Source organism: Athalia rosae, chromosome 1 (assembly GCF_917208135.1).
Source record: "Athalia rosae chromosome 1, iyAthRosa1.1, whole genome shotgun sequence".
NCBI lineage: Eukaryota > Metazoa > Arthropoda > Insecta > Hymenoptera > Athaliidae > Athalia > Athalia rosae.
This window is the reverse complement of record NC_064026.1, coordinates 12,409,362-12,436,125: the sequence shown is the minus strand read 5'-3', so window position 1 is coordinate 12,436,125 and position 26,764 is coordinate 12,409,362. Positions and strand designations below refer to the sequence as shown.

At 44.1% G+C, this 26,764-nt stretch overlaps 1 protein-coding gene across 11 annotated transcripts in view; it reads left to right on the top strand.

The window, feature by feature from the left end:
- The window catches only part of LOC105687062 (mucin-4), a 198,626-nt gene that overhangs the window by 148,207 nt on the left and 23,655 nt on the right, over positions 1-26,764 (top strand). For 9 of the 11 annotated variants that reach the window (XM_048648935.1, XM_048648929.1, XM_048648930.1 and 6 more), the window contains 5 exons: positions 4,979-5,284; positions 21,118-21,342; positions 23,465-23,579; positions 25,933-26,219; positions 26,451-26,726. In XM_048648935.1, the coding sequence (XP_048504892.1) occupies positions 4,979-5,284; positions 21,118-21,342; positions 23,465-23,579; positions 25,933-26,219; positions 26,451-26,726 (1,209 nt within the window). The remainder of the gene's footprint in view (positions 1-4,978; positions 5,285-21,117; positions 21,343-23,464; positions 23,580-25,932; positions 26,220-26,450; positions 26,727-26,764) is intronic. The other 2 variants (XM_048648933.1, XM_012402409.3) reach the window with 2 other exon arrangements.

The window sequence follows — 26,764 nt, the reverse complement described above, 5'->3', positions numbered from 1 at the left end:
CGTGCACATGCCACCACGCGCTCTGCCAACCCACAAGCTTCGTTGCACGGACCCTTTGTCCTTCGGACGTACCTATACGTACGTATACGTACAACGCATCTACGATTCGGTACCAAGGGTTTAATAGGTATACCCCGGGTGCGGAAGGATCCACATTTTCCGCCCTCCACCACCTCCCTTTGCTACCCTTGTTGGTAACATCGAAACCAACGTGCCGCATAAAATTCAGGCGTTTCGATTGTCGTTTTTGCGAAGAAAATATTTGAAGAGATCGATGAAGCGTGATATCATAATTTTCCAAAATGTCCGAGAACAAAATGGGTCCCTCTAGAAACGCGGGGGGGAAGAGTTTCACGATGGCTGTACTTCCGGCGACTCGGGTAAAAATTGGGTCGATTATTGTTGATTATTTTGTCGCTAATTGTCGAAGGAAAAGTTCACCAAATACGTCGTCTTGGCGTTTGTAAACCGCATCTTTTTTTCACTTGAAAAGTTGAATTTCGACTGGAATTGCTAAAGAATACCACAGAGTTCCGGGAACGATCAATTTTTCATCATACTTTTCATTTTATTAGAGTGATGATAAAACGGAGTGAGAAAAAATATTCCTTATAATGACTTTGTTTATTCGCGGTAAAAAGTTACCGTAAATTTTCAACGCCGCTGAAATGGAATGAGCCGTTGAAAATTGCGGTGAAAAATTGTTTTTATATTTTCACGTGGGTGAATAGTGGAGATTTTTCAATTTTCAACCCATACGCGTTCGAACGAAACACGAGGTCCTCCGTAACGCAACACTTTTAGTTATACGCGTGTACACCTATAGATATACATATAGGTACAAAGCACATTGAAAACCGTGCGGAGCTCTTCGTAATTGTTTTCGCTCACAATCAGTACAACGAGGACGAAGTATAGAGACGAAAATCGTCGCCTCGAACACGCTCAACGATATTACAATCGAACTCGGGGAAACGAGTATATCTTCAAAAATTTCTAAATACCCCTAGACACGCCCTTCAGATACACCCCAAGGCCTAATTCAGGCAATTTAGCCAGTTTAAACCCGAATGGAGCATCTCTTGAGAACGGTTGTCATTTTCCACGTCTTCCTCTCGCCGTCGTCGTCAACGGCGTTAACGGCGCGGAATAGCACGAGGGTGGGATAAGGGCGGTTGGGGGAGAAAAACAATAAGGAGAGGAAGAAAAAGGAATATTAAAATGGAAAATGGTCGGAGATTAAAGGAGCTTCGCTCGCGCCGAACGACACACGCGGTACGTACGCGCGTACAGTGCATGCGACCCGAAGGTCTGAGACGCGACGCTTTCGTTTATTCCGAAAAACCTACCCCTGTACTGCGATCGAAAAATGAAAATGAATGCTCTCAATTTCAGCGATCCGATAATGTTCCCCGATCACGGTTCAATTAACAGCGTCGCACGGTGAATTATTGGAGGTAATATCACCCCATCTGAAAAATGCACGATAATTATTCGAGGAATTCGTAGGATCTCCGAGGCTGTGAACGGTGGATGTTTTCATCTCGCGTATGGATAAGATAGGAGAAAAAGTTATTTCGAAGTACGTCATCAGCTCCGCGGAGGTAAAGTTCTTATGACTTGGCCTATACTCTTCTGTGTATATGGAGTGTGGAAATGGGTATTGACGCAGGATGAAGGAGGGGCCCCTCTGAATAAGGGAGAAAAGTTTCAAATGAGAATTCACGTTTTTCTTGAAAATATGCGCGTCGAGGGAGATATCTTCAGCGAACACTTTTTCGGGCTACTTTCTCTCCCCGAAATACCTAATTCATCCCAAATTTAACGAATTGATTCGGCGAAAACTATTTAAAAACATCACGCACGAATCTTTCGTATTTCTTTTCGTCCGCGCGATTTAAAGTTGACGAGATTCAGCCACCGGTGGATATGACGCGCCCGTACCGAATAGTTGCGCATTATCCGAGCCGACGCAATATCGATGTCGTAGAGAACGAGAGCGGAGTGACAAGTTTCGCGAGATTCGTCGTTTCAAATGAAGAATGAGGTCGGAAATTTTCGTAGTAAAGACTCGTGTGCTTCGCGATACGAATACGAAGAATTACGTGCTTGTCTCTTTTTCTCGGCGCGTTTCAACTTCGTCTTTTTCATCTTTATTTTCTTTGCTCAGAAATCTTTTTCCAGCGCGGCTTTTCGCTTCATTTGATTCCCGTCAACTTTTTCTCGGTCCGTACCACCCGTGGCAGCAGCAGCACCACCAGCACCAGCAGCACCACCACCACCGCGAGCACCATCATGGCCATGGCCAGCGGCACTTATTTTCCCCGTTATGTAAAAATTTAAGACGACGTCGCAGCTCGCCATCCGCGAGCTCTCCTCTCCACTAGACTTTATAATGTAGAATAGTTATGCAGAATAATTTTGAGCGTGAAATATCTCGTTCGAATTTCATGCCGCACGGTACATGTATTATGGTTGAGATTTTTTTTTTTCTCCTCATTCTCCGCCGTATCGGTCGACATTGAATCATATTCGCGTCGCTCTCGTATCGGAGAAAGCAGCGATATTCGCGTGGGGAGTCGAATAAAGTTGGCGAGAGGTCGTAAAAGGACGCGTTTTAAATAATAAAACCGTCGCTATGTACGAAAGGTGTTGGGAGGGACGAAGACAAAAGTAACAATATATTTATCCGCGGTCGCAAGGTGAAGGGCGCGCTAAAGAAAGTTTAAAGACACGAGGGACTCGAGTAAGGAAGGAACAAAGTGAAGAAAGAATAAAGCGAGCGAAAAAAGTAAGGAATAAAGAAACGGAAATAGATCGGCGGACATCCGGGCTCCGGATAGGTAGATAGCAGTTTTTGTTGCGTGCGAATTTGTTAGAGTCCTCGTTCATGTTCTTTGTCACGATGTGTAGATCAAATGTTCAATTGTGTAATCTTCGCCCGATGGGGTAGGTTATAAACGGGACGGACCGTTAAATTCCTTACACGTATAACACGGATTTTCCGGTGTTCATTTTTCTCATCATCGTAACTGATTAATTTATGTTATTTACTCACATTCATTTTTCGATACGTTTCGTCCGGACCCACCGTAGAGTTTCGGGCAGAAAAAAAAAGAAAGGAAGAGAGAAAAAAAAAAACTAATACTTGTCGCGTTTCCCTCATCCGAGTATGATAATTGAATTTTTTTTTTTTTAATACCCACGCGCGCTTCAAAGAGCAAAGATTTATTCACTCCCGCATAGCCGCGAAAATGGATGTGAACGGATGAATGGATGAATGGATACGAACGAGCGGATGAATCCTCTTCAATTTTGATACTCGAACGGCCAGGCTTATATAATGACCGCGAATCACCGCCTACCTCAGTTATACTTTTCAGCAGGGATTACGAATTGAAGGTTTTTAATAAAATACTCGTACCGGTGAACCACCCCCCGTTCCCTCACCGTCGTTGGTAATTAACGAACCGAATTTCAATTACCACACCCATTTTTAATATACGTATCAAATAAAACACGTGCACCTACCTACGATATATCCACGCACACCAATTATACAACCACTTGCCACGTTTCAACGGACTGATCGTAATATCACAGCGTAAAACTAATTTCTGCTTCATTTTATTTTATCGATTATCAAGCTTCGGTAACACCACGTTAATTCAACGTGTAAATATACGTAGACATCGTACCGCGATGTAAATTGAGAGACTCTGACTAAATTCACTTGGAAATACGTCGATACGTCGTTAATTTTGAATCCCTGCGGTATGAAGAATAAAGACATTCAACGGACAAAAAGTACGCATATAATGTATGTTCATACAAATGCGGAAATTCGTAGATATTGGTATTCGACAAGCTCAAAAAATAAATACAATCCAAATAATTTAATCAAGAAATAATGAAATGTTTATTTTATTGTTTTTTCTAAATAGTCGCGCGAAATTTCCTCTAAAGTCGTTGAAAATCTAATGGACATTGTTTGCAAAATAAAACTCTACGGCAGCAAAATTCACCCGGTGACCTACTAGTACTCGTCCATTTGCTTTTTCTCGTACAGTCTCTCTATATTCAATCGATGTATCTCATGTTTCTCTCGTACTGCATGTAATCCGTTGCGCGTAATCGCCTCTCCAGTAGCCCATATGCGCAAAAATAGGTACATGCTATATATCCGTGATACTATCTAGAGTGAGGAAGAAAACTATTCCGGACTCTGCATGATAGTCGTACATCTTGCGCCCGCGGTGCTTCGGTTAACGAGTGGATAAAATTCAGTCTTCGAAAATTATTCAGAGTTCAACTTGGGCACGAACACGTAGGGAACGATAGTGGAACCGTTCCATACAATACAGCTGCTCGAATTCGATGTCCAGATCTTTCGTTCTTTTTTTTTTTTTAATTTTTGTTCTTCTTTTGCCCAGCGATGACGAGAGACGATAATATTCCGGAAGTTTTGTTGTCGTAGACTCATTGTCAGGGTATTCATCTACGATATAATTTGATACATCATAGCGGAAAAGTAGCGTTAAAGCGAGCGGCGGCTGGGGAGGGGATAGAGGTAGAGGACTTTTGGTTGAGGAAATCAGATTTGACCGGAGACTCATAGGAAAGTCGGCTATCGAATTACAATTGAGCCAATATTATTATAATGACAATCTCGTTATTGCTTCGTCCCGGGTGCAACCCGAGACCTGATCAAGGCTCACCTAAAGATATATCCAATTACCTAAACCGATGTTGCTCTAGAGAAATGGCGCACGGCGCCATCAACGAGCCTCGAGAAAGCCGAGCTCTATTTTCCGAAGTAACTCAACGACATAACTCGAGGAGATGAATTTCAGTCATCCTTCGATCGACTCCGTTCGATTGTAGTCATTTTCATCATTTTTTGCAATGATTTGAAAAACCCGTGGATAAATAACGATCGTTATCCGACTAACGTTCGCTCGCATTGTTTTCGTTTCAGTCGGCAACTTCTCCCGGGGCAAACAACGACGGTTTAACGAAACAGCAATTGGAACTTATACAGCAGATTATGCAACAGACGCAACGGCAAACCACGCAACAGTCCTCGCAGCAATTGTCGCAACAAAATGCGTCGCCTCCTGCCGCCGTCGCTGTGGCCGCTGCCGCTGCCGCCGTTGCAGGACAAACGAAAACCCCCAAATCTTCCACAAAAGCAACGCCAGCGCTCAACACTAACGTTAGTTCTACCAGCAATGGGCCAACCGCAAGGTCGAGTCCCAAACCAAGGTCGTGGAATCATTCTCAGGTGAGACGAACGAAAGGGAAGATGAAATTACTGTTAAATTTTCAGCATCAATCGCATCCGATCGCTTGCTGGAATTCACCTACTCGACGTACGTTTTTTTGCCGTTGGCTTTTGCTTATTTTTTTATTTTGTGCAGGAAATGTTGATGATTACGGAGCAGAATGATGTAATGATGCAACTACGAGACGAGGAAATTTATAGCTCAAGGATTTGAGTAGATCGATATAGTGTGATACAATATAGTAACGCGAAGACTGAATTTAATAGGAGCTCTTGCTGCCGTTCGGATACCACTAAGTTTGCGGTATACCGCGAATATTATTAATTGCAAGAGGCTCCTCTCAGCTTTTGAATCTAGAGAGCGAAGTAGAGGCCAGACAAAGGCGTCTCAAGGTTGAGATATTTTTATTTTGTTTCATTTTGTTTTATTTCATTTGGGTTTTTTTCTCTCTTTTCATCACTTCTACCGGTAGGAGGAGACGGACGGTCTGCGGGGTGTCGTTTCGACCACCGCTGATGTGACGTGATGAAACGAAAATGCAATATAATTCTCGTTGATTGGATCGAGGAGTTTCCGATAAGCCTATAGTGCGTCCCGAAGTGTTTCGTCATTTTATGAAAAATTGAGAAAGTCGGTTGACATGGGCCGAGTTAACGAATGTACATGGAAATAATCGGACACTCGCGTGCGTACATCAACGATAGATGAAAATTACATCGGAACCAATAAATAATTCGCCATGTTCTCACGTCCGGTTATCAAATTTCTCTCTCATCGGGGTGATCGTCGTGGACTCGCCACGCATTTTACTCAGGACTTCTGTCCCGCGGTTTCTCGGCGCTAATCCGACACGCACAGGTATACGCAAACGTTCGGTGGTATGAAACCTTTCACTCCAAACTACCTTCGTATATCCGTAAACGAGGAGGCGAGTGGGATATAATCAAAGGTAGGTTAGTTGATAAAAGAGCTCGAACCACCGATAAGCGCGCCCTTTACTTTCTACGAGTTCTACACCGAAACTCTACGTTCCTAGCTGCACCTGCAAAAACGACACACCCTGCAGTACCCCTTCAATTATTCTTATTCCTCCTTTCTTTTGATCGAATAATAGAGGGTAAATTTAAAGAGGTCAATTTAAAGTTTCCCTCAACATCATCCCAACAGCTGCGGCCGTAATAGTTTACCTCCTCCCCGGTTTTCCTCCCTCTCCCTCTCTCTCTCTCTCTCTCTCTCTCTCTCTCTCTCCCTCTTTCTCGTTTCGACTTTTCCGAATTATCTTAATACTCTACTACTCGGTTCTCGAGCGAAGCGCGGTAGTTAGGGCCGGGGGAGGGGGTAACGACGGAAGACGTACACACGTACACCAGCGCAGATATATTCATACATGTGATATACATGCTTCACCCATTGAAAAAATAGTGTACACACGTATACATGTATGTGTGTGTACGTAGCTACAGACGATAAAAGCGAAGGTCCGCTTTGAGCAAATCACGTCACGCTCGAGCGCACCGGACGCAAAGAACTCCCTTCGGAAAAGGAGAGCAGTCAGCCTTGCCCTTATGATCAATGGGTGATGGTAGTAAGGGTGGGGCGTTGCTTGAAGTTGGACCGGTTTCCGCTGCTATTGCCGCCGCTGCTGATGCCGCCGCCGCCGCCGCTGCTGTTGCTACAGCTAGGGGGTGGGTGAGCGGCGTTGCAGGTTCGCAAGGGTTGTTTTTCGCTCGTACCCCAGCATATATACTGGGAAATAAAAATGAACGAGTGCTAAGGAACCGGGGGGAGAAAAAAGGAGGAATCGTTTCTTCGAGGCGCCGTAGGAGGACGAATTCTGGATCGTAAAGAGCGCGGAGAACCGTCGGTAAAGTGGGGGGGTGAGGGGTGGAAATGTGCCGCTGCACACAATGGGGAAAGACTCTCGATACAGTCGTTTATTATTCGAGCTAAACTTTCGTCAGCTATAACTTTACTGGAAACGCATCACCGGAGCAGCTCGAATTCCGCACCGTATCGGCAACGGCACTCGTTATACGAACCAAAAGACAATTACGACTGCTGCAATGGCCGGTAGCTACCCGTCTACATTCAAACGCGTACATACAATGCACGTACGTACACGCAGCTATCCCTCTCCACTGGGTTCGCTTTTACTGCAGCAATTAGGCGCACCTTCGTAAACACACACAAAACATTATACACCTCATCCTAGACACCACCCTCTCACTTCTATTTATCTTACTAATTGCATCGGTTGTTCTACCTGCCCTGCACTCTCTTATTTAAATATACATTCATGTCTGTATATAGATACGGTTGTTTCGTTTAATTAAATTCAGTTAATTCTGTAAAAACTCCGGTTCTGGTACAACGTCGTGTGCGTCGTACTGTAACGCTTAATCGCAGCCGAATCGATTCATCTATTCGTGTGTGTGTGTGTGTGTGTACGTATGTAGTTTTACGTACAATTGACCGACGTTGCGATATATATCAATATCGTACGCACAAATGTGCGATTGATTCGCCGGATCTGGTCTTTTGTCCGCCGTATAACAAATGTGAAAATTTTAAATGTCGATACAATATTCGCGGTAACAAGGATTACGTATATCCGTATTGTCGCTTTATATATCTTACCCACTATCTGCTGTTATTAATTAAGGATCGGGAGTACAGAAACGGGTGTAATAACCTCGGCGGGCTTAATCAGCCTGGCCCTTTGCGCTTCCCCTCCCTTTTCCTGTCGTTCTCATCCCTCTGCTTCTTAACCCCGTTTTCCACCTCTCTCCGACCCTTCGTAGTCCATTCCTAACGCCGCTATTCTATACCTAACTTCATTAGGTTAATGGCATAATAACCACTGCGGGCGGCACAGAGCTTATGCACCAAAACGTCGATGTTCTATATACCAAAGGCGGCGAAACTAAGCAGACTTAAGCATCCCGTAGACCCGGGAGAGAGGTGACTATGGACTACACGTACACACACTCTCAACGGCAAAGTTTACACCGGACCTAGTCTGCCCTGTGGCGAATTAATATTCACGCGGGGGCTTCGAATCGCTTCGTCTTTTAGGTCTTCTCTTCGTACCGACAAACCGGGAGATGAAGCACCGCGCTTTCGTTCCACCAAGCTTTCCATAACTGCAATTCTGTTGTTTTATGTGAAAAAATGGAAGGAAGTCACCCCAAGAAAAGTGTCGACTTATTTCGAAATGTGAGCGAAAGCAAAAACCAGAAAAATTCAATACGTCAAATGGTTTTCACCTTCGAAGGATACCCCCTTAGCTTCCGCAATTCGAGAGAATATACATCGCATGAATATTTCAACCGACAATTGCATAGCCGATAGTTTTCTAGAGAACCTTTCCTTTCCGGTACTCGGACTCCCCTGGACTCAAATGCTACGAAATTGACTTCCGTATACCTATGACCACGTGCCGTTTATGCGAACTTTGACAATTTCACGTGAACTCCAACTCCGTGATAATTTTCAACTCTGAGAACGACCGTTTGACCGTTTGAACGATTATTTAAGTCTTCATTTCATTGTTATTTTTATGCCCTGAATGTGGATTATAAAAATAAGGAAACGTCCAGCGACGACGTACCCCTCGTGGCAACCGAGGGGGGGTCGTTTCTTCGGTCGTACAGGGTGCGCGGCGCGTCTCACCCTTCGGGACCCCCTTGATACCGGGAGTCCGATCGTAAACGAGTTGACGGGGGGCGCAATAACCGAATGAACGTCGGCGTATAGTCGTGGAAGTGATCCTTTCCGACGACCACAACGTATCTTCTCACAGTGTCTCAAAACTCGCCCGGCAACTATCCGGACCCCACGTAGACGCCGACGGGGTCTCGACCCCCCCTGAACCGAGGAACCCGCGGGGGTAAAATTTTCAGATTCTACAGAGGATGACCAATGAACGCGAGTAGCCGTGTACGGCCGTTGGTCGGTCGCTGGGGGGTCACGATCCGACCGGCAAAGACGTTACGCGCGAAAGAAGGAAAAAATTACGTTCGAATTTCGCTCGCTCTCTCGCTCCTCGTACTCCTTGCCGCCAACCTGCAGCTGCTCCTCCGTCGCTTACCGTTGGATTTCATCCAGCTTTATTTCAATTTTTAAAGAGACCCCGCGGATCCTCGCTTCCTTCGCTTCCTGACTCACCCCTTTCCACGTTGAACGTACTACACCTATCCCGCACCTTTGCCTCGGGTATTTAAACCTGCGGCAAACGCGAGGACGACCGTATACACCGGACCGAATGTTAATTCACGTGACGCTCTCTAGGTCATGGAAACCGTTGCTGACCAACAAACCGAACCTGTGCCGCGCCCTTAGCGGCAATCGATGCCCTTGGCGCGAGTCAGATTTCGAAAGCTTCGATGCCATGCTCAGTGTTTTACCTGGTTTTCGTTATTTCATTCAGGGGGACGCGGAGAAAAATGGGGAACCGTAAAAATTCCCTAAAAATTTGTTTAAAATGATCGAGAAGGACCTCAGAGATCATTTTGGATAGAAAATTTGTTTTGCTATTTTTTCTCACAGATTCCCCAAGTACCCCATATTGCCGCGCGTTCCCCTATTCCTTTTTTTTTTTTTAGAATCCGTGTCACCGAAGAAGAATTGAATTAAAGGAAAACAGGCGTATCCAAAGAATGGGGTTAAACAAACTTGGTACACGTACTACACTACTATACGCTTGTGTTACCCAACCCGCGAACCGCATCCCTCTGATACGGAGCGTCGTTGTTACCGCAAGACGTAATTGGAAAATACTTGGAAAGCCGTGCCCAGGTTCAAGCCCCATTCCCTTTTCGGCTGCCCTCCTCCTCTTTCTCCTCCTACCCTCGAGCACCGGGAGACTTTCGTACGTACGACAGACGTGGATATAGCTGTACCAGGTATTACAAGAATTCTCGTTCAGACTCATCGCCCTCGCCTTGACCCTTTCTTTTTCTCCTTATTCTTATCATCCTCTTTCTTTTTCTTATTCTTTGCACAAAGCTCCAGACGTCGTGTCGTGTCTTCGAGCATTCAAAAGGATCGCTCACACCCCCCCCTTCGCGACAACGTAAATGCGTTGGTTAGTCTCCGGTCTATAGAGGATTTACGATCGACTACACTCTGTTTCCCCGAGTTTTCATTGTCAGATGGGAAGCTACGTTGTCTTTCTTCTACTCTACTTTCCCTCGCCTCGTTTCTTTTTCAATTCCCCTCTCATAAGTACTCGCCTCTTTTATCGTGATTATTTTTCTTCTCTTTCTCATCCCTTTTTACCTTTTTTCTCAAATTTATCGAACGCCCCGCCGGTTCACGGGTTGAGCAATTCTGTATCGTATTATGTTGACACTAAAGTATAGCACTCAATTAGATTAGTGAAACGTCAACGAAACGCGTTCGAATATTTTCAGGCGGCTTCGCCGATCGATCTAAAATTCGACGCTCGGATCGTAACGATATTTTTTTACCAAATCTTCGGTCCGGTGATATTCTTTCTATTCCACCTCCGTCGAAAATTGTTACATCAACGTTCTTCCTCGAACGCTTATGGGAATGCACCGCAATTCACCGAGCTATCAAATTTCTGAGATACATACCGCGGCTAATGGAGAAAAAGAATTCGCGAGCCTGAGGGAATAGAGTTTTAGTGGCACCTTCCAACATCTCTGTATAACGGAAATGGGTGTATATTTTTAATTTAGCGTTTCACTTTAACCATGCCGTGTTTGCCAGCGCGCTGGGGGGGCTGTCATTACTTATTACTGCGGCAGTACACTCGCTGTAGGTCGCCCAAGAAGAAAGAAATTCGAGAAAGTGAGATCTGAAATATGGGTAAAAAATCTTTTAGCTGTTTTAATTTTTTTTTTTTTTTTTTTTTCAAATTTTTTTCTCTCTTCTTTCCGCTTCCGCAACAAATTTTCACAACGTATCCTCAGCTTCGTTTTCCGCAAAATGAATCTTCGTATGCTCAGCGAAGAAATGTCAAAGTCCACCGTACACTTGTTTTAGGTACGAAATCGTATAAGGTCCAGGAGTCGCATGTCTTTCGTACATCTTTTTTTCATTCCTGAAGATTACGTAGATACCCTCCAAAACCAGCGTACCGAACGACGCTCCCCGTCCTCGAACTAGCCTTGTTCCCCACTGCCCTCATCCAAGACCCGTTTTCACCTTGTGCATGGGGGTCGCGTTCGAAGTTTTGGATTATCGGGCTTAGCTATGTGTACTTTATACTCTGAATTCAGAAGTTGCGATGACGCATTTTCATGCACTCTATGGATATAAGTTGCCCAGGATATTTGAAAAAAATAATAAATAAGTGAACGAGTAACACGAATCAATCACAAATGTCCGGGCTCGCGACGCCATCGTGTGTCCGAGTGAAAAGTGAGAGGATCAATCAAAATTAGATGAAAATTTAGATTCTCAAAAATCTAAATCATTGGTGTGCAACGTTGAAGTAGAGTCCCGTTGTAACGCGCGTTTATTCGAAAAAAGGAAAGAAAATCTTTCGTCTCGAGTTCGCGATGGTTTTAAGAAACGAAAAAATTCATCGAGCTCTTGTCCCCCTGGTTCAGATGTGATTATGCGACACCGTCGAATTCCGTGGACCCCCCAGGAACAAGAACGCAGAATCTATAACCGGTCCAAATCTCTTAGGGATGCTGTACTCGCGTGACGGGGATTCACGACAGGGTGACCGGTGGATGAGAAAGCGGGGGGTGGGGGGTAGTTGGAAGATACAGGGATAGGTACTCTGATCTCCGACGATTTGATATTACCTTAGTCGGTGTACGCTCTTCGTCTTGTGCAATACCACTTATTTCCGTTTGATTCCGAGTCGTGCGATTTGATAGAAAAAAAAAAAATAAAATAAAATAAAATAGTCGAATCGAGATAATATTTTTGGAGAATTTGGAATCCGTGATCGTCGGCGTAATCGCGTACCCATTCGTCGTTCGCCGCCATACGTCATTTTGGCTTAAACAATGGGAATCATAATTTTGTGATCAGTGTTCATCGAAAACGTATGGCGGGTCGGCGGCAACATCAGTGAGTGAGGTAGAAGTGCGGATGCCTGAGTCGGGTTGATGGGTGATTGATATGTTTACCAACGTAACGTCGCGAACACTCGCTATCCTCGCGGTATATACGGTGATACATTAAAAGTGATAAAATTGTGACGTCAGAGTGAGATGGATGGATACAACCATGGCTGGTACCAGCCCCACTACACGCATCGCCCGCATCAACATTCGCATCAACAACAACACACCCCCCATACGCATCCGCATCCGCATACGCATCCGCATCCGCATCCGCATCTACATCCACATTCGCATTCCAACCAACATCAAATTCACCATCCGCATCACCATCTGCATCAGCATCAACAGCAGCATCAACATCATTCTCCCGATTATTTGTACCGTCTTTCGCTACAGGTAAACTTAAATTTGAAATGAAGAAAACAAAAAACAAAAAAAAAACACACAGCAAAAAAAATCAAAGTAATGCGGGGCGTGGTAGCTGAGGTTCTCTATTACGAGATGTACGCGCGTAACACTGCAGAGGGAATTGACATTGATAAAAGCAATCGTAACCCCATCAATCTGGAAGGGCAAAACTACGCGCGTCGCGTGATACCTACTACGTTGGGACGGGGCAGCATTACCGTGCCTTATCTGACGTACCGGATGTACGCCGGACAGATATGCCCTACGAGTTACGATCGGTTCGAAATTACGCTCCCGTGGGGCACGCGCTTATCCCGAGCAATGTGCGCGGCACACTCGCTATATATATACCTATAAACTCCCGGCGAAAGGGGCCAAACTCTGTACGGGATGATTATGGTTCAGGGGTTTCGTGGAAAAGGCTGTAATCGCTGGCGTTATACCTAGCTGCGCGCTAGCGTCGTTGGCTAAAAATGCTCAAACAACGCCTGGCTCGATTTTCCCTCGCGTTGCGCCAATAAGGGGATTTCTTTTGTCGCGACGACGTGTACATCGGAGTTTTCGTTCCATCGAATGAAAAAAGCGGAGTCGATCCCGCAACGTTTGATCAACACCGAGCATCCTCGGCAGACTTTCTGTAGCGATGCCGAAAGAGCCGTGTTCTTGGCCTTTTTCTCCGCACCATTGTCCTAATCAAAAAGAAGCGACCATAACTCTCCGTACACGAAATGATTCCATCAAAATATGAAAGATTATTCTTTATCATATCCTCGAGGAAGCTTCAGGGTGTGGGATAACGAAAGCATGTTTATATGCATTAGCTATGAGCAGTACACGTAACGTGTGTACGGAGGATGGGTCGCTTTGGCATGGTTAAGCTCGAGGAACAAATTGGTTCTGGCGGGCGAGACAAGTGGAGGTATACGTATATCCGCGTATAATACCTACGCGCACTCGTATGTTATATGTGTACAACGAGAGCGGGGGGAGGGGGAGGGGGAGGTGTAGTAAAAGGAAGAGAAGGCGAGAGGACTCGGTGTGAAATACCTCCGCTGTCCCACGGGAGAGGGAAAAAGAGAGAGGGCCGTCGCTGTTCTGAATCCTTGTCAAAATACAAAACAAGATGAGAAGCCAGCTCGACCGCGGGGGGGGGGGCTTTTGTCCGGGGTAATTAGACACGTTGGCAATTTTACGGCATCCCGTAAAAGTCAAATTTGAGAAAGGCTATAAGAGGGTAACAGAAGGGGAAGGGGTTTTGCGGAACTCGAGGCTCACGCTGAAGGGGGAAGGGAAATTTTCACCGCAGGTAGAAAATTTTCACGATACCAACGGTATTCCACTGTATATTTCTCGCACAGTCATTGTTTTCACTCGCGGCTCTTATTACGCGTTGATGGGTTGCCCTACGTGTTTCTCGGTGCAAAGTATTAACGGTAGATACCGTATACGTAAGCATAATACGCAACCCGGTTACACGATACTTTGGAAATTTTTTCGTCAAATATTATTCGCCCGACGCGATAAGCTTCGAAGAACAACGATCGTTGTACCACGTACACACGTACTGTCGCGTAACACCCTTCTTCGCCGGGTGATACTATCGCGCGACCAAAAAATAGAGAACAAAACGAAAACAGAAAAAAAAAAAAAAAAACAACAAAATATATGAATGGATATGGCAGGGTTGATCCGTTAAAAGGACCGTGAACGTCCGCTCTGATAAAACAAAACGCGTTTTTCCCCTACTCCTTGCCGCAACAGCGAACAAGGAGACCGAGGAGAAAACTGCAGGCAGCCTCCATAACTCGGGTTTCTCCGTCCGACCGCCAAAAAAACCAACCCCTTCAAAACGGGACGACGGCACAAAGGGATTCTGGTCGACGAAACACAATATTTTTTCTTGTTTTTTCCATTTCTCTCTTTTTTTTCTCCTCATTCACCCGAAACATTTATACCGTAAATCTAGAAATTCGAATCGTGCGACACGATACGCCGTTGGCGAATCGTTTTTTGACTCTGATAATATTCCGAATAGGAGATAAAAAAAACAAGTACGAACGAACGAATAAATTTGTATACGTACGTAACGCAAAGGTGAACGCGGTGTCTTCGTATATTAATCCTCCAAGATCTTGGGGGAGAGGCGGCGGCGGCGGCGGCAGCAGCAGCCTCGAATGTCTACGGTAGGCCGTAATTACCAGGAAGCTGAAGAGCGATGTAAGGGTGCGCCAGGGGTGCAGGGTGCGCAGGTTATACGGCAGAGGGTGTTATTGTTCATAAGCCTGGCGCGCCATGTGTTCGAGAAATTTATGTGTTAGCGGAGCGGCTAGGTAGCCAAAGCTGTACGGGGTAACGTTGGGTTAAGGAAGAAGGTGCGGACTAGGTTGGGTAACTCGCACTAGTCGCTATGAGGCGGGTTGGGTGGTGTAAGTACGATACCGAACGGAGGAAACCGGAGCCGCTTGTCGCCTCCGTAATATTAATAACTTCTCCACGTGTACAGGGTGGCCCGCTCCTAAAGATCCCGTCGAATATTTCCGAAATTAGAGCGTTTGTGTAGAAAGTGACGTTGAAAAATTCTAGACAAAACTCTCGCGACGTCGAGGTGGACTCGATTCGGCGTTATGAGATCACAACGGGAGCGTGCGATTCTTAACTAGGTATTTCGGAACGAGCCACCCCGTACATGCGTGGTACGTTATACGCTTTGAGGGTAGCACGCGCGATATTTGACGATGATTGGCACTTGTAAGACTGAGAGCCGAAATTATTCCTCGAACTGAGAGTCCCGATTAGATTTCCCACATCAATAACTATAAGAACCGGAAGATCGAGGTTCACCTCACATCATTTCGATTGGGCTTTGACTCTCAATTTATTCGCCTGGCATCGTGGATGACTCAAATTCCGGATAGATTTGGTGACCAAATACCATCCAGACAAGTTGAGTTTGTACAGTAATATTAATTCAGATCCTGATATTGGAGACGAATCTGATCGTATGGAAAGTCACAGTCGGTTCTCGCGTTTGCACCCCCTCAATTCATTTTCAGGCTATAGATACCATAATTAACAACTCTTGGATCAAGTTATTTATCCATCTAGGTCTGTAGAGCCACCTACTTTTCTATTTCAAGCTATCGAAACATTGATTCATTTCGACGAGACGGAAAATTCGGAAACAACCTTCGAAAAATTCCACGCGTTACCGCGATATACATAGGTATACTCATGTGAGATACGCGATACGAGGATGCAAAACACTCCGCGACTTTCAGGTACACCATCAGCAGCAACGGCTATACGATATTAGGTGTGTACCCGTATACGGATTATTGCTATCCCGGGATAGTCCTGCGGGATAAATGGCAGCGTTTGCCCGGAACTCGGATGAAACCGTGGGTAGAGAACGTGACACGAAAGCTCACATACTCGCGAAAACGAGCGGGGCTCCGCTAGCCCCGCGAATATTGTTCAAATACGGAATTAGAAAGCGTCGTGCAAGAGGACGGGGAGTCTTTGCGAAACTCGGCGCTTTTTTGCGACGCTTCAAAAAAAGAAAAAAAAGAAAAAAAAGCTTATCGCAAATTCGTGACTTTTATTTTTCTTTTTCTCTCTTTTCCTTTTCACCATCACGCCATTCGTAAGTTTTTATCCATTATTATCTCGAACGGACGATCGAAAGAATTTCTTCTTCCTTTTTCACCTCAATTATAATCAGGTTCAGTTCACCGGCCCCCGCCCTCCCTCCCTTACTTTTCCCTCTTTCTTCTCCTCGTTTCCTCTCTTCATTTCACATCAAAGTCCGGAGGTGGGGAACGAAATTCAAGAGTCCGTGGGTCGGTATACTTCTCAGTCGGGGCGTGCGTGGGTGCGCGCGGGTGTACAATTAGTGGAATTATCAGTCCGGAGACAATTCGTCTCCTTAGGAAGGAAGACTCGGTCTTATCTCTATGCCCGAGGGCCGCCTCTTATTCTCGGGGCAGAGAAAACGGGAGGTGGGAAAGGGCTGTCACTCCCGCCACTCCATCCTTATTATTACGACCTCTCTCTTCTCCTACAGATATATGCATATTTGTGTAATGTGTATATCTGTACCTTGCTTCAACGGTGAAATGAAAAGCTCGCCTGGCATTTCTACCTTTGATAAGACAAGACTTGCCCCGCCCGCCCGTACCGAAGTACCGGTATAAGCAGCAGTAGCGAAACACGAATAGAACGCTTTCAACTTTGAACGAGAAAAACTGGAAAATAATTTCGATGATTCGACGTGCGTTACGGGGTTGTTTCAGTTCTACATCACCGAGCTTAAACTGTTCGGAATAACTCTGTAGAAAAGAAAAAAAATAAAAAAAAAAAAATGAATCAATCTACGAAGTATATAAAACGATTTTCTCCGAACCGTGTAATTATAAATTCAACTGAAACATGTTTATCATGGGCGCTCTCATTCGAGATTGAGTCGAATTTCAACGAACGGAAATGAATACGTGAACTCTGAGTGTGTACGTACGTACGTACATTGAAGGATAAAAGAGCAAAAAAAAACTCCGTAGCCTTGTATAGGTATCTCAATACGGCATATCGAGGAATTAAAAATAAAAAAAAAAAACGTCCAAACGAAATGAACAAGTAGCTGTACAGAAATTTTTCGAGCATTGGAAATGGAATATTTTCGAATTTTTTGTTATCTCTTTTTCTGAAAGTACTTTTACCTATGTGCTGAAAATAAAAAAACGAGGGAATTTCAATAATAATCCATCACTCGCAATTCCCACCGAGATAGAGAGCTGTTTTTTTTTTCTGGGGGGGGGGCGGCAGTTTTCTGTTTCGGAAGAGTTACGCGGAAGGAATGCAACGTGCATTTATTTTCCCCGAAAAATTTTTCGAATCCATTTGCGGCTAGCCGTGGGTCGCTGCTGCCGTTGCCCGCAAACCGCGCTTCCATATATTATATTTTCAATATTTATTCGTCCACATGCATCTACGTATACCGCCGCGCGGAACGAGAAATGTTTTTAAATTGAAACTAATCCGAATTTTACGGTCGCCGGCATCGTAAATTTCCCTCGTCACACACCACCTATTGGTCCGGCTTTACCAGCGGCGCAGCTAGTTTACCCCGTTGCCTTTTTTACCCCGTCAGCTTAGGTATCTGTCTGGACACATGTATAATTTGCTTCATCCAAAACATAATACATGCATATAGATATATGTATGTAGGTATTCCGAATAGCAAAGCTATAGGGAGTATTGTTCGTTTGTGAAATATATTTTTCACCGCAGACCGTATACGTCTGCAGGGAGAACTTGCAGGCAAGCGAAAGAAGAAGATAAATCCCTTTCTGAAATCCACAGCATTCCAATTTCTCTATACCGGATAAGGTGAGACTCACTCACTCGGCGCACCCTTGAAAGCGTTCCGACGAGCAGCTAGTAATAACATACGATGCGGAAAGGTAGAGAGGTGAGTTTCGGGAGAAAAAAATATTCAATGAGGCTTCACGTTGCCTCGAAACCATGTCGGAACAAGGCGCGCGACTACCAAAAAGCGTCTCATTTTTGAATAATATACATGTATACATGCAAATTGCACGAGAAGGGATGATACGCACACCTCCCACGTACGTACGTTTCTCGTATTAAATCGAACGTCGAGGAGACCAAGGTGAACTTGGTGGTGGATCGAAGGTGGTTCCGTCTTTCTCAATATTTCAGGTCAGTGTCGCGCCTCGAAATAGATTGGCTACTCATATTAGAAAATGACGTTTTCCTCGAGGATTTCACGAGTGACGAATGAAAAAATTTGCGGGGTGTTTCTTAGGCGCCAAATTGTTATCGAAAGAAAACGGAAAAATTGTAGAAAAAGGAATGTCCCATCGAATGCACCCTGCGGGAACATTGAAGCCGGTATGTACTTTGAGGGTAGGAAGTTCGGGGAGTGGGCGGGTCAGCTTGTTCTGGTATAAAATGCGGATAGAGCGACATATACAGATATAGAGGTGGATAGAAAGGGGATGCGGCACTCCCCCATGTGAATCGCTATAACGCAATGCAATTATTTGCAATTCCAACGTCCCACGTAGTCCGTGACCGACACGAAATTATCCCATCCTGGTTCCATTACTGACCCCCCACTCCTGGTGGATTCGGAGGTACGATAGCCGTTCACCAATACAGAAGGATAACTAGATACATTTTACTCCGTCACATCGACACTCGGCTAGGTGGAGGAGATTATAAGACCCCGTCACGGGATACGAGAAGCGAAGTCTGAACAATTCCGTTCTAACTCTGCATGCCTCGAGTGGTAGTGTGTCGAGACATGTTTACATATATTTCTTTCTTGCTCCATCGTCAAGCTTCTTGAACTGCATCTTATAATTTTCATCTCTTATTCTGAAACACCTTATGCTCGTAACTCTACCTAACAAACCCAAAAAAGCAACGAAAATGACACGTTTGTTTTCACATCGTATGATATACCTGTATACAAAATTCGGATGATATACAAGTATTGTGGCGTTGAAAAAATTGTAAAGATCATTTTCTCCCCCTAGTATATTTGAAATATATTACGCCGACGCGACGCGACGCGACGCGTATGTCTATCTATTATAATATAGCGAAGCGTATGGGGTGTGTATACAACACATAAGTGTATACATATAAGTATCACACGATACACGTATACAAGCGTCAATCCATCATCCACGAGGAAAATTTCAACGCGAGGCCTTGCAAAGAAGAATTTTTATTTCCTTCTTTACGTTTATTTATTTATTTTTTTTATTTCACCACTGCCGCTGAATATACATAGATAAACATGTTTCAGCGAGGTTCGTATTATACATGTTACACACATGAAAAACATCGAATACACAGGGGGAGACAGTTGCGCAGATCGAAAAACCGTGTCACACGTGATCACATGATCGCGACGAACTTTGCCGGGGATGATTACTACGAGTCGATGAAATCGTTGTTGCTTCATACCATTTTGGTTTTCAATTATCATCGTTGTTGTTATTATTTTTATCACTATTTTGGTACAATTATTATTTTATAATATAGATGAAAAATAGTGGTCTCTGCGGCAAATTGCTTGGAAGACCTACCGATTAATTACCCAATTAGCTTGTGCCCGCCTATAAAATTTACAGGTGTGTAAAAAAAATATGTCGGTAGGTATATCATCCAATTTTTCACCGCTTCTATATCAATTCGGGTTTAATAGGAGTTGAGTTAAGCTAATTATATGCGCGGGCAAATTAATCCGATTTTATTGTCAAGTACCCCCCCGCCTCCCTCTCCTTTTCCTCTCTGCACAGGCAGCACCGATTTAAGCTGGTTAAATTAAACTCACGCCTTCTTGAGCGCAGGATAATTACAAAGAGCTCGCTAGAAGTGAAATAAAATACAAAGGGGAAAAAAAGGGATAGACGAGAGAATTCGGCAGGAACTTAAAATTTTGGGTTTGAAAATATGTCGACATCGCGAAATTAATTGCGTACGATATTGAGGAAATGTGAATTCAGGAAAAGCTTAAAAATTTTTGTTGAAAAACTTTGTTCGGAATAACCGCGTCTCTAGAATTGTGTGATTTTTCGTGGATCTCAGAATGCAGACAAAGAGGACTCGGAATCGTTCGAATATAACCCTCTCCGCCGATTTCGAGCCGCCATCCTTCTGGGAACCCTCTTTATGTCGTTACGTCATTAGCCTATAACCTTCGTCGTCGTTACATGGGTAATTTCACGGGGCGTAGCCGACGTTGCTTGAGAATTAGAGAAATTAGTAGGCGAGAGAGAATTTAGGGGTACCATACAAGGGTGAGAATATAAGGCGAGAGAACGAAGTCCGTGGATTCTCCATGTTCGCTTTGACGTAACAAAGACGGTGGCAGTTCGGATGCGAGACAACGACTACCGACCTCCGGCGTTGCACCCCAATTCCCCATGCACGCTCGCAATTTCAACTCTTATTAGCGATCCGTATACGTGCGTGCTACGTCTTAGCTACCGAACAGCTACTAATGAACGAGCTAGAATATTATGACCGAATAGTTCGTAAAGTTGGAAAGCTCGGATTTGCAGCAACGCGCGATCAGATGAAAATTTTCGTCCGATCGACGAAGTCGCTTCGTTGATCCGAATCGAATCGAGGGCTTCTGTTGATTCGAACAAGAAGTCGTCATCCAATTAACGAGTCAAGGTCGAAAATTTTCGCTAAGAGAATTGTTGACATTGCGACGTAAGCATCGTTAATTGAATGCCCGGACTTTTTTTTTGAAGAGATACCTTCTTGTTTTATAAATACACGATATCAATGTCTTTTGACTAATGGAAATACTTTTGTCGCCATTGTTTCAGCAACAGCAACAACAAGCGCAACAGCAGGCTAATTCACCGGGAAGTGGAGGGAACGCGGGTAAAAACAGTCCCTCGCCAGCGAATACCTCGTCACCGGGTCAAAGTCCGAGTCCTAAAACTCAAGCTGAACCTAAGCCAGTCGAGTGCAATTTATGTCATAGAAAATTTAAAAATATACCGGCCTTGAATGGACACATGAGACTACATGGCGGTTATTTTAAAAAGGTAAGGGAACGCCGTGAATATCATCTCCAAGAACAGGAAATTGAGAGGATACGCGAAGCGGGCATCAATTGCACCGACGATTGTTATCGCTGTATCGAAATTCACATGTTCTTCACTTATCCAAAGTTATGTTCTTCATTCATAATTATGTATCTTTCTGTATGAGAATTATCCAAGAGAAACCTCCGAATTACAGACACCTATTGGAAAATATGAATGTCACAAGATGGAAATTTTCGTCTCCTGCAGTTTCTATCTGCGTTGCGAATCTTTATCCAAGAATTAGATTTTCGACTGGAGTGATCCGCAGCGAGTGAAATGTAAAATCGAACGGGTTTCGCTGGTTTAATTAAGTATTCAACAATTCCGCGGCGCTTATTGGCGCACCCTATTAGTTTCGGTGATCGAACGGGAGGTGAATCGGTTCAACGAGAGAATAGGTATACAGGTATACGGATAGGTGGCACGGGTATGGAGTAGAAACTGCCCCATTAACAGGTTCTTTTCTTGGAGCACTAACCACTTACTACTAAATTCAAATAAAGGCTGTGGAGCTCCAGCACTGAGCAAACATTGTCTCGAGCTGTCTCCATTATGCAGATTGACTTCGACTCGACAGGGTTGGTTTTGCTCTTCGCTTCGGTACGCTGCGTGCCCACCAGCTACCGCACGGCTTCGATTCCTCGCTAGCGTACTCCTACCGTGAACTGGAACCAACCCCCTCGCCACAAATCGCGCTAGCGAATACGCCGAGTGTGTTTGAGAAATAATGTTAGTTTTTCGATACTCGCAGAAGCTCAAGTACATCAATCCCGCCCATATCTGTATACTTAGCGAAGACTTTGATCATTTCTGATCCTCGAATGTATTGTAGTAGTCTCTGTATTCATCGAGGGCTGAGAACAGAAGGGGCGAAACTCGTAGAAATCGCATTAAGAGAGTACCTCAAAAAGCGCGGAAAAAAAAACAAAACCCCAAAAACGTGAATATCACTTTATTCAAATTTCGATGATGTTAGAAAATTCAGTTTACCGAATTTGAACGAGTTTAGAAAATTTCTTAAAATCGGAATATTTTTCTTCAAGTGTATTTTATGAAATTTGCTCAACTCAGCCGGTCATACGGCTTTCTCTTTCAAATGTGACCATCGATTACGAAACTACACTTCGTGTCGAGCAGAGACGGAGTTCTGAGGGTGTCCGAGGAAGCCAACAAGATATGGAATAGTTGAAGGGTAATGACGGTTAATGACGTTGCAATTCACGCGAATCGAATCGACAAGTTTCCCGAACGTAGCTTCACCTCGCAATCAATTCTCGACATTAATAAGCAAGCCGATCGATATTCATATGCGGTGCACACTTACGTACACGTTACACGCCTCCTATGCCCCATATATCGCCACGTCAAAGGCAAACGGGTTCCATTTTGGCTATTGCTTTTGCCGCGTCGATTATGTACCTACACGCAACACTTGTGCACGATATCCACATGTATCACAATCACAAGATGGTATGTGACTCTTTTGAAGCGTGTACGCCCTACACCTGTACACCTCGGAGGCCAGGTATAGGTTTCTGTGAGCAGGAAATTACCCCGAAACTGGAATGATCCAGATCGATGATTATGATGTCCTCCGTTTACCTCCACGCGCATGGTGTCCCTTCACTCGGTCACCCGTTACAACATTAGACGGCGGACGTATATATATAGGTGTTTCTGATGGTTCTGAATATGTGCCTACCTACCCTACCTGTTCAATGATGAGCCAACAACAAGCGGCGAGATAAGGTATCCACGCGTCGATGATTCCATCGCCAGATAATCGAATTCACACGCTCAATTATCTTCACTTAGTTATTAGGGCTGGTTCGCCAAGTGGTTGGTCGATAGGTACACATATCCCGTACGCCATTGAGCTTCGGTATTGGCTGGACTTTTCTTCGTCCGATCTTCCATAAACTCGAATGTGAATTACTCGAAAAACTTTGAGTTCAGAATTTCGAGGGGTACTTTCGTATCCCCATTGTTCGCACGGGGAGGATTAAATTGAATTAACGATCGATTTCCACGTGAATAATCGTATTTGTTGTCTCAATTTTCGTTTTTCTTTCCCTCCTAGGACGCTGAGAACAAAAAATGCGAGAAGAAGGAGGTGGTCGGACCTCCGTTGCAAACGGCATCCGTTGGCGTGAGGGCTTTGATCGAAGAAAAGATCATCCAGAAGCGGACAACCGGTAAATTTATTACATACCTATTCGGTTTATTAGTGTAGTTGAATGCCTGGTAAATTTATTTCAGAAATTTTTTTCATTCTCCATCACAATACACTGTCGTGTCCCCGAGTGTGCCACCAATGAACAAAAAATGTTCAGAAAATACGACCGGCGGCACAATATCAATACCAATTTGAATTTATAGTTTTTTCAGTATGTAATATTTACTTTTATTGAATATTCATTTATTGGTCTGGCTCGTGTCTCTTTTATCGCGCGTAATCGATTATCAAAAATGACCGAACTCTCAGCAATACAAAAAAAAAAACGAGTCGATTATGTATTGAATCCAACGTTTTCTCTGGTTTCTTTTCCAATGGCTTGATCTTATGTATATTGTGCTTTCTCTAGTTATTTCTCAAAATGTGTACTGGTATCTTCGACTTGAAAATAACGACCTTTGCTATATTCGTAAAATGCACAACTTTGACTATTCTTTTTTCTAATATTTGCTTTTTTTTATGCACTTTAACAAGATAAATTTCAAATTTTCCGGTATCGGATCTGATTTGTTGGAATATTTCATACCGAGTTTCGTTGAAACGGGCGTGGCGCATGATATAGGTGAAAAAGCAAAACAAGTTGATGCATTTCATGAATTGCTGCTCTCGTTCTATTCCTTTTATATTATTTGCTGTTCTCCGCATTTCATGCGTGCTAGTCTCGTTTTCCAAACTGCACACCGACGGTCGATTGATTTGATCGAAAGAAAAATAAATAAATAAATGAAAGAAAAAAACGTTTCTTCGCAAGCCATTTAACGAAAATCCCCGCAAACCCTCCTTCCGAATCCCCGCCATACTTTTCAAAGCCCTGTCGGCATCCCGCAATGCTTATAAGATCGATAAATAATTTGCTGCGAAGCTCTCGTTCGCCCCAACGCTCTTCCCCGAACCCCAACCAACTGAATGGGATGTGCTGCTGACACGCACGAAAAGCAACATACGACAACTCGCCCATAGATAGTTGCACGAATTTCCACGAACATACATGAATAGCCATGTAACTGTATTACACTACATGTACTATACGTTTAATATAGGTTTAAGGGTGCATAGGTGTATTCCAGTACTAACATGCACGCACACATCTTTCGTATGATAAAATCGATGGAACACCCGACAATCAATTAGTCGCAGCCGCAAAAAAAAAAAAACAAAAAACTTTTCTTGAGTACATTTGAACGAAACGTGTGACGAGTTATGATTATTATCTGCGAATAAGTTCCTACTACGGGAATTCTCTTTTCAGTTCGTCCGCGTCGGTGTATTTACAATTTTAACTGGTCTTCAAGATTATACAAAATCGATATTTTTTACTTCAATATGATAAATATCTGAACTCTTCGATCCACCGAAAGAAATCGTGCTGAATAGGAATGTAGTTGGGAAATAATAATCAGCCATACTTGGACGAATCGGTAACAGGATCCTGATTGGAATCATCAGATGGCAGAAAATCGAGAGGGACATTTGACGTGCGGGGTTTGACACACATCTCATTTATACCTACACATACGCAGACCGCGTCTTTATCAGAGAACTTTGAAACAGAACTGGAGCTGATCAGCCGACAGGGTAGTGAGAACAGCATGTTTTGTTTCTGGATCACTTGTGCTAGCCTTTTCTGATCATGGCAAAGCCCCCTGTCCGCATCTCGCCTCTCACTATCCGTTTTCCCCGATGGTTATTCTCTGCCTGATCTGACGCCCATTGAAGCGCTAATTGGAAAATGAACCGGGCTGGTCTCGACGCGACGCGAGTCCCGAGGTATTGTCTTTCCGATTGTGAGCGACCTGCATGCGTGGCAAATGAACGATCCCAGGCATTTCAAGTATTTCCAATAATGCATCAACCCATCTCCCTATTTGGCACGGAGTATCTGTTTCAACGCATTTTAAAAAATCATCAAAATGTTATGGGGGCGAAGGGGGATAGGGAATATACAAATAATTAGATAAAAAGGAGAACGATAATGAGATAAATTAAACGCGTACATGAAGTATAATTACTTTTTGTTCGGACAATCGCCGATGAAATAAATCTTTTTACTCGAGAATGCGTCACGAAAAAAAGTTTTCAATGGTTTCAATTTTGAATTTCCAAAACATGATATCAGATTCGAATTTGACGAAAATCAGAAACCTTCAGATATCCATAAAAACAAAGTTTCATTTCTATGGAAATATTTATCTTTCGAAGATGCCTGACGAAGGCAGCGCGCGTACAAAGTCGAGTGGATATCTGCTGTTTTTACGAATGGATTATTGTAAATTGTGGTGATTTCAATCGGGTTTCGATAGTAAGTCAAGCAGCCCTTGCTCTTTCAGCCACCGATGCCAGCAACGGCGCTCAGTCACGGTTGGGAACTAACACCTTCACCACCCAGGCTGATAGGACTAATCACACACCGGGAAAAACGGGCTTCGCGGTACCAGCACCCCCGCCCTTGACCACCGCTGAAAAGGTGAGGAGGCATTCGGATAGCGAACATTTTAGGCAGCCAAATGTCACCGTCGCAAATCATGCGGCGGTACAAAAACAGCTACAAGAAGCTCAGACCCAGGCACAGGCCCAGGCCTTGGCCGACATGATATTGAAGGTACGTTCTTCATTTTGTTCAAACGTAATGCTTCCCAGATCTACACTTTTTCGATAAGATATAAGAAGCGCTATTGAGGAAGGAGCTTAGGTGACGTGAGATGGTGAGGTTCGTTATTTTTCCAAGACTGCAAAATAACTGGTCTGGAAAGTTCGAACGGCGACATTGTAATGCTTTTTATTACCGGGTACTTCTGTATAAATCTTCAAAGGAGTGAAATCAATTTTTCAGGGTACTACTAAAATGGCTGTAAAAAGAGCGGCGTCCGATCCTGGTCAAAGAGTCCAATTAAATTACCAGACAAACACAAATCAGGGGAATACCAGTCAACAACAAAAAACACAAACGCAATTACAGCAGCCTTCCGTGACGGACAGTTTTCCGATAACGGGATACTCGGAGGACGGAGGATACTTCAGTCCTAGCTTGCAGGACGAAGTATTCCAGCAAGTTACAGCCGTGCCAGATAGCGTTCTCCTACATGCCACACAACTAGACTCGATTCAGGTGAATGGCGGTCTTGGACTACCGAATCTGCTGATAAT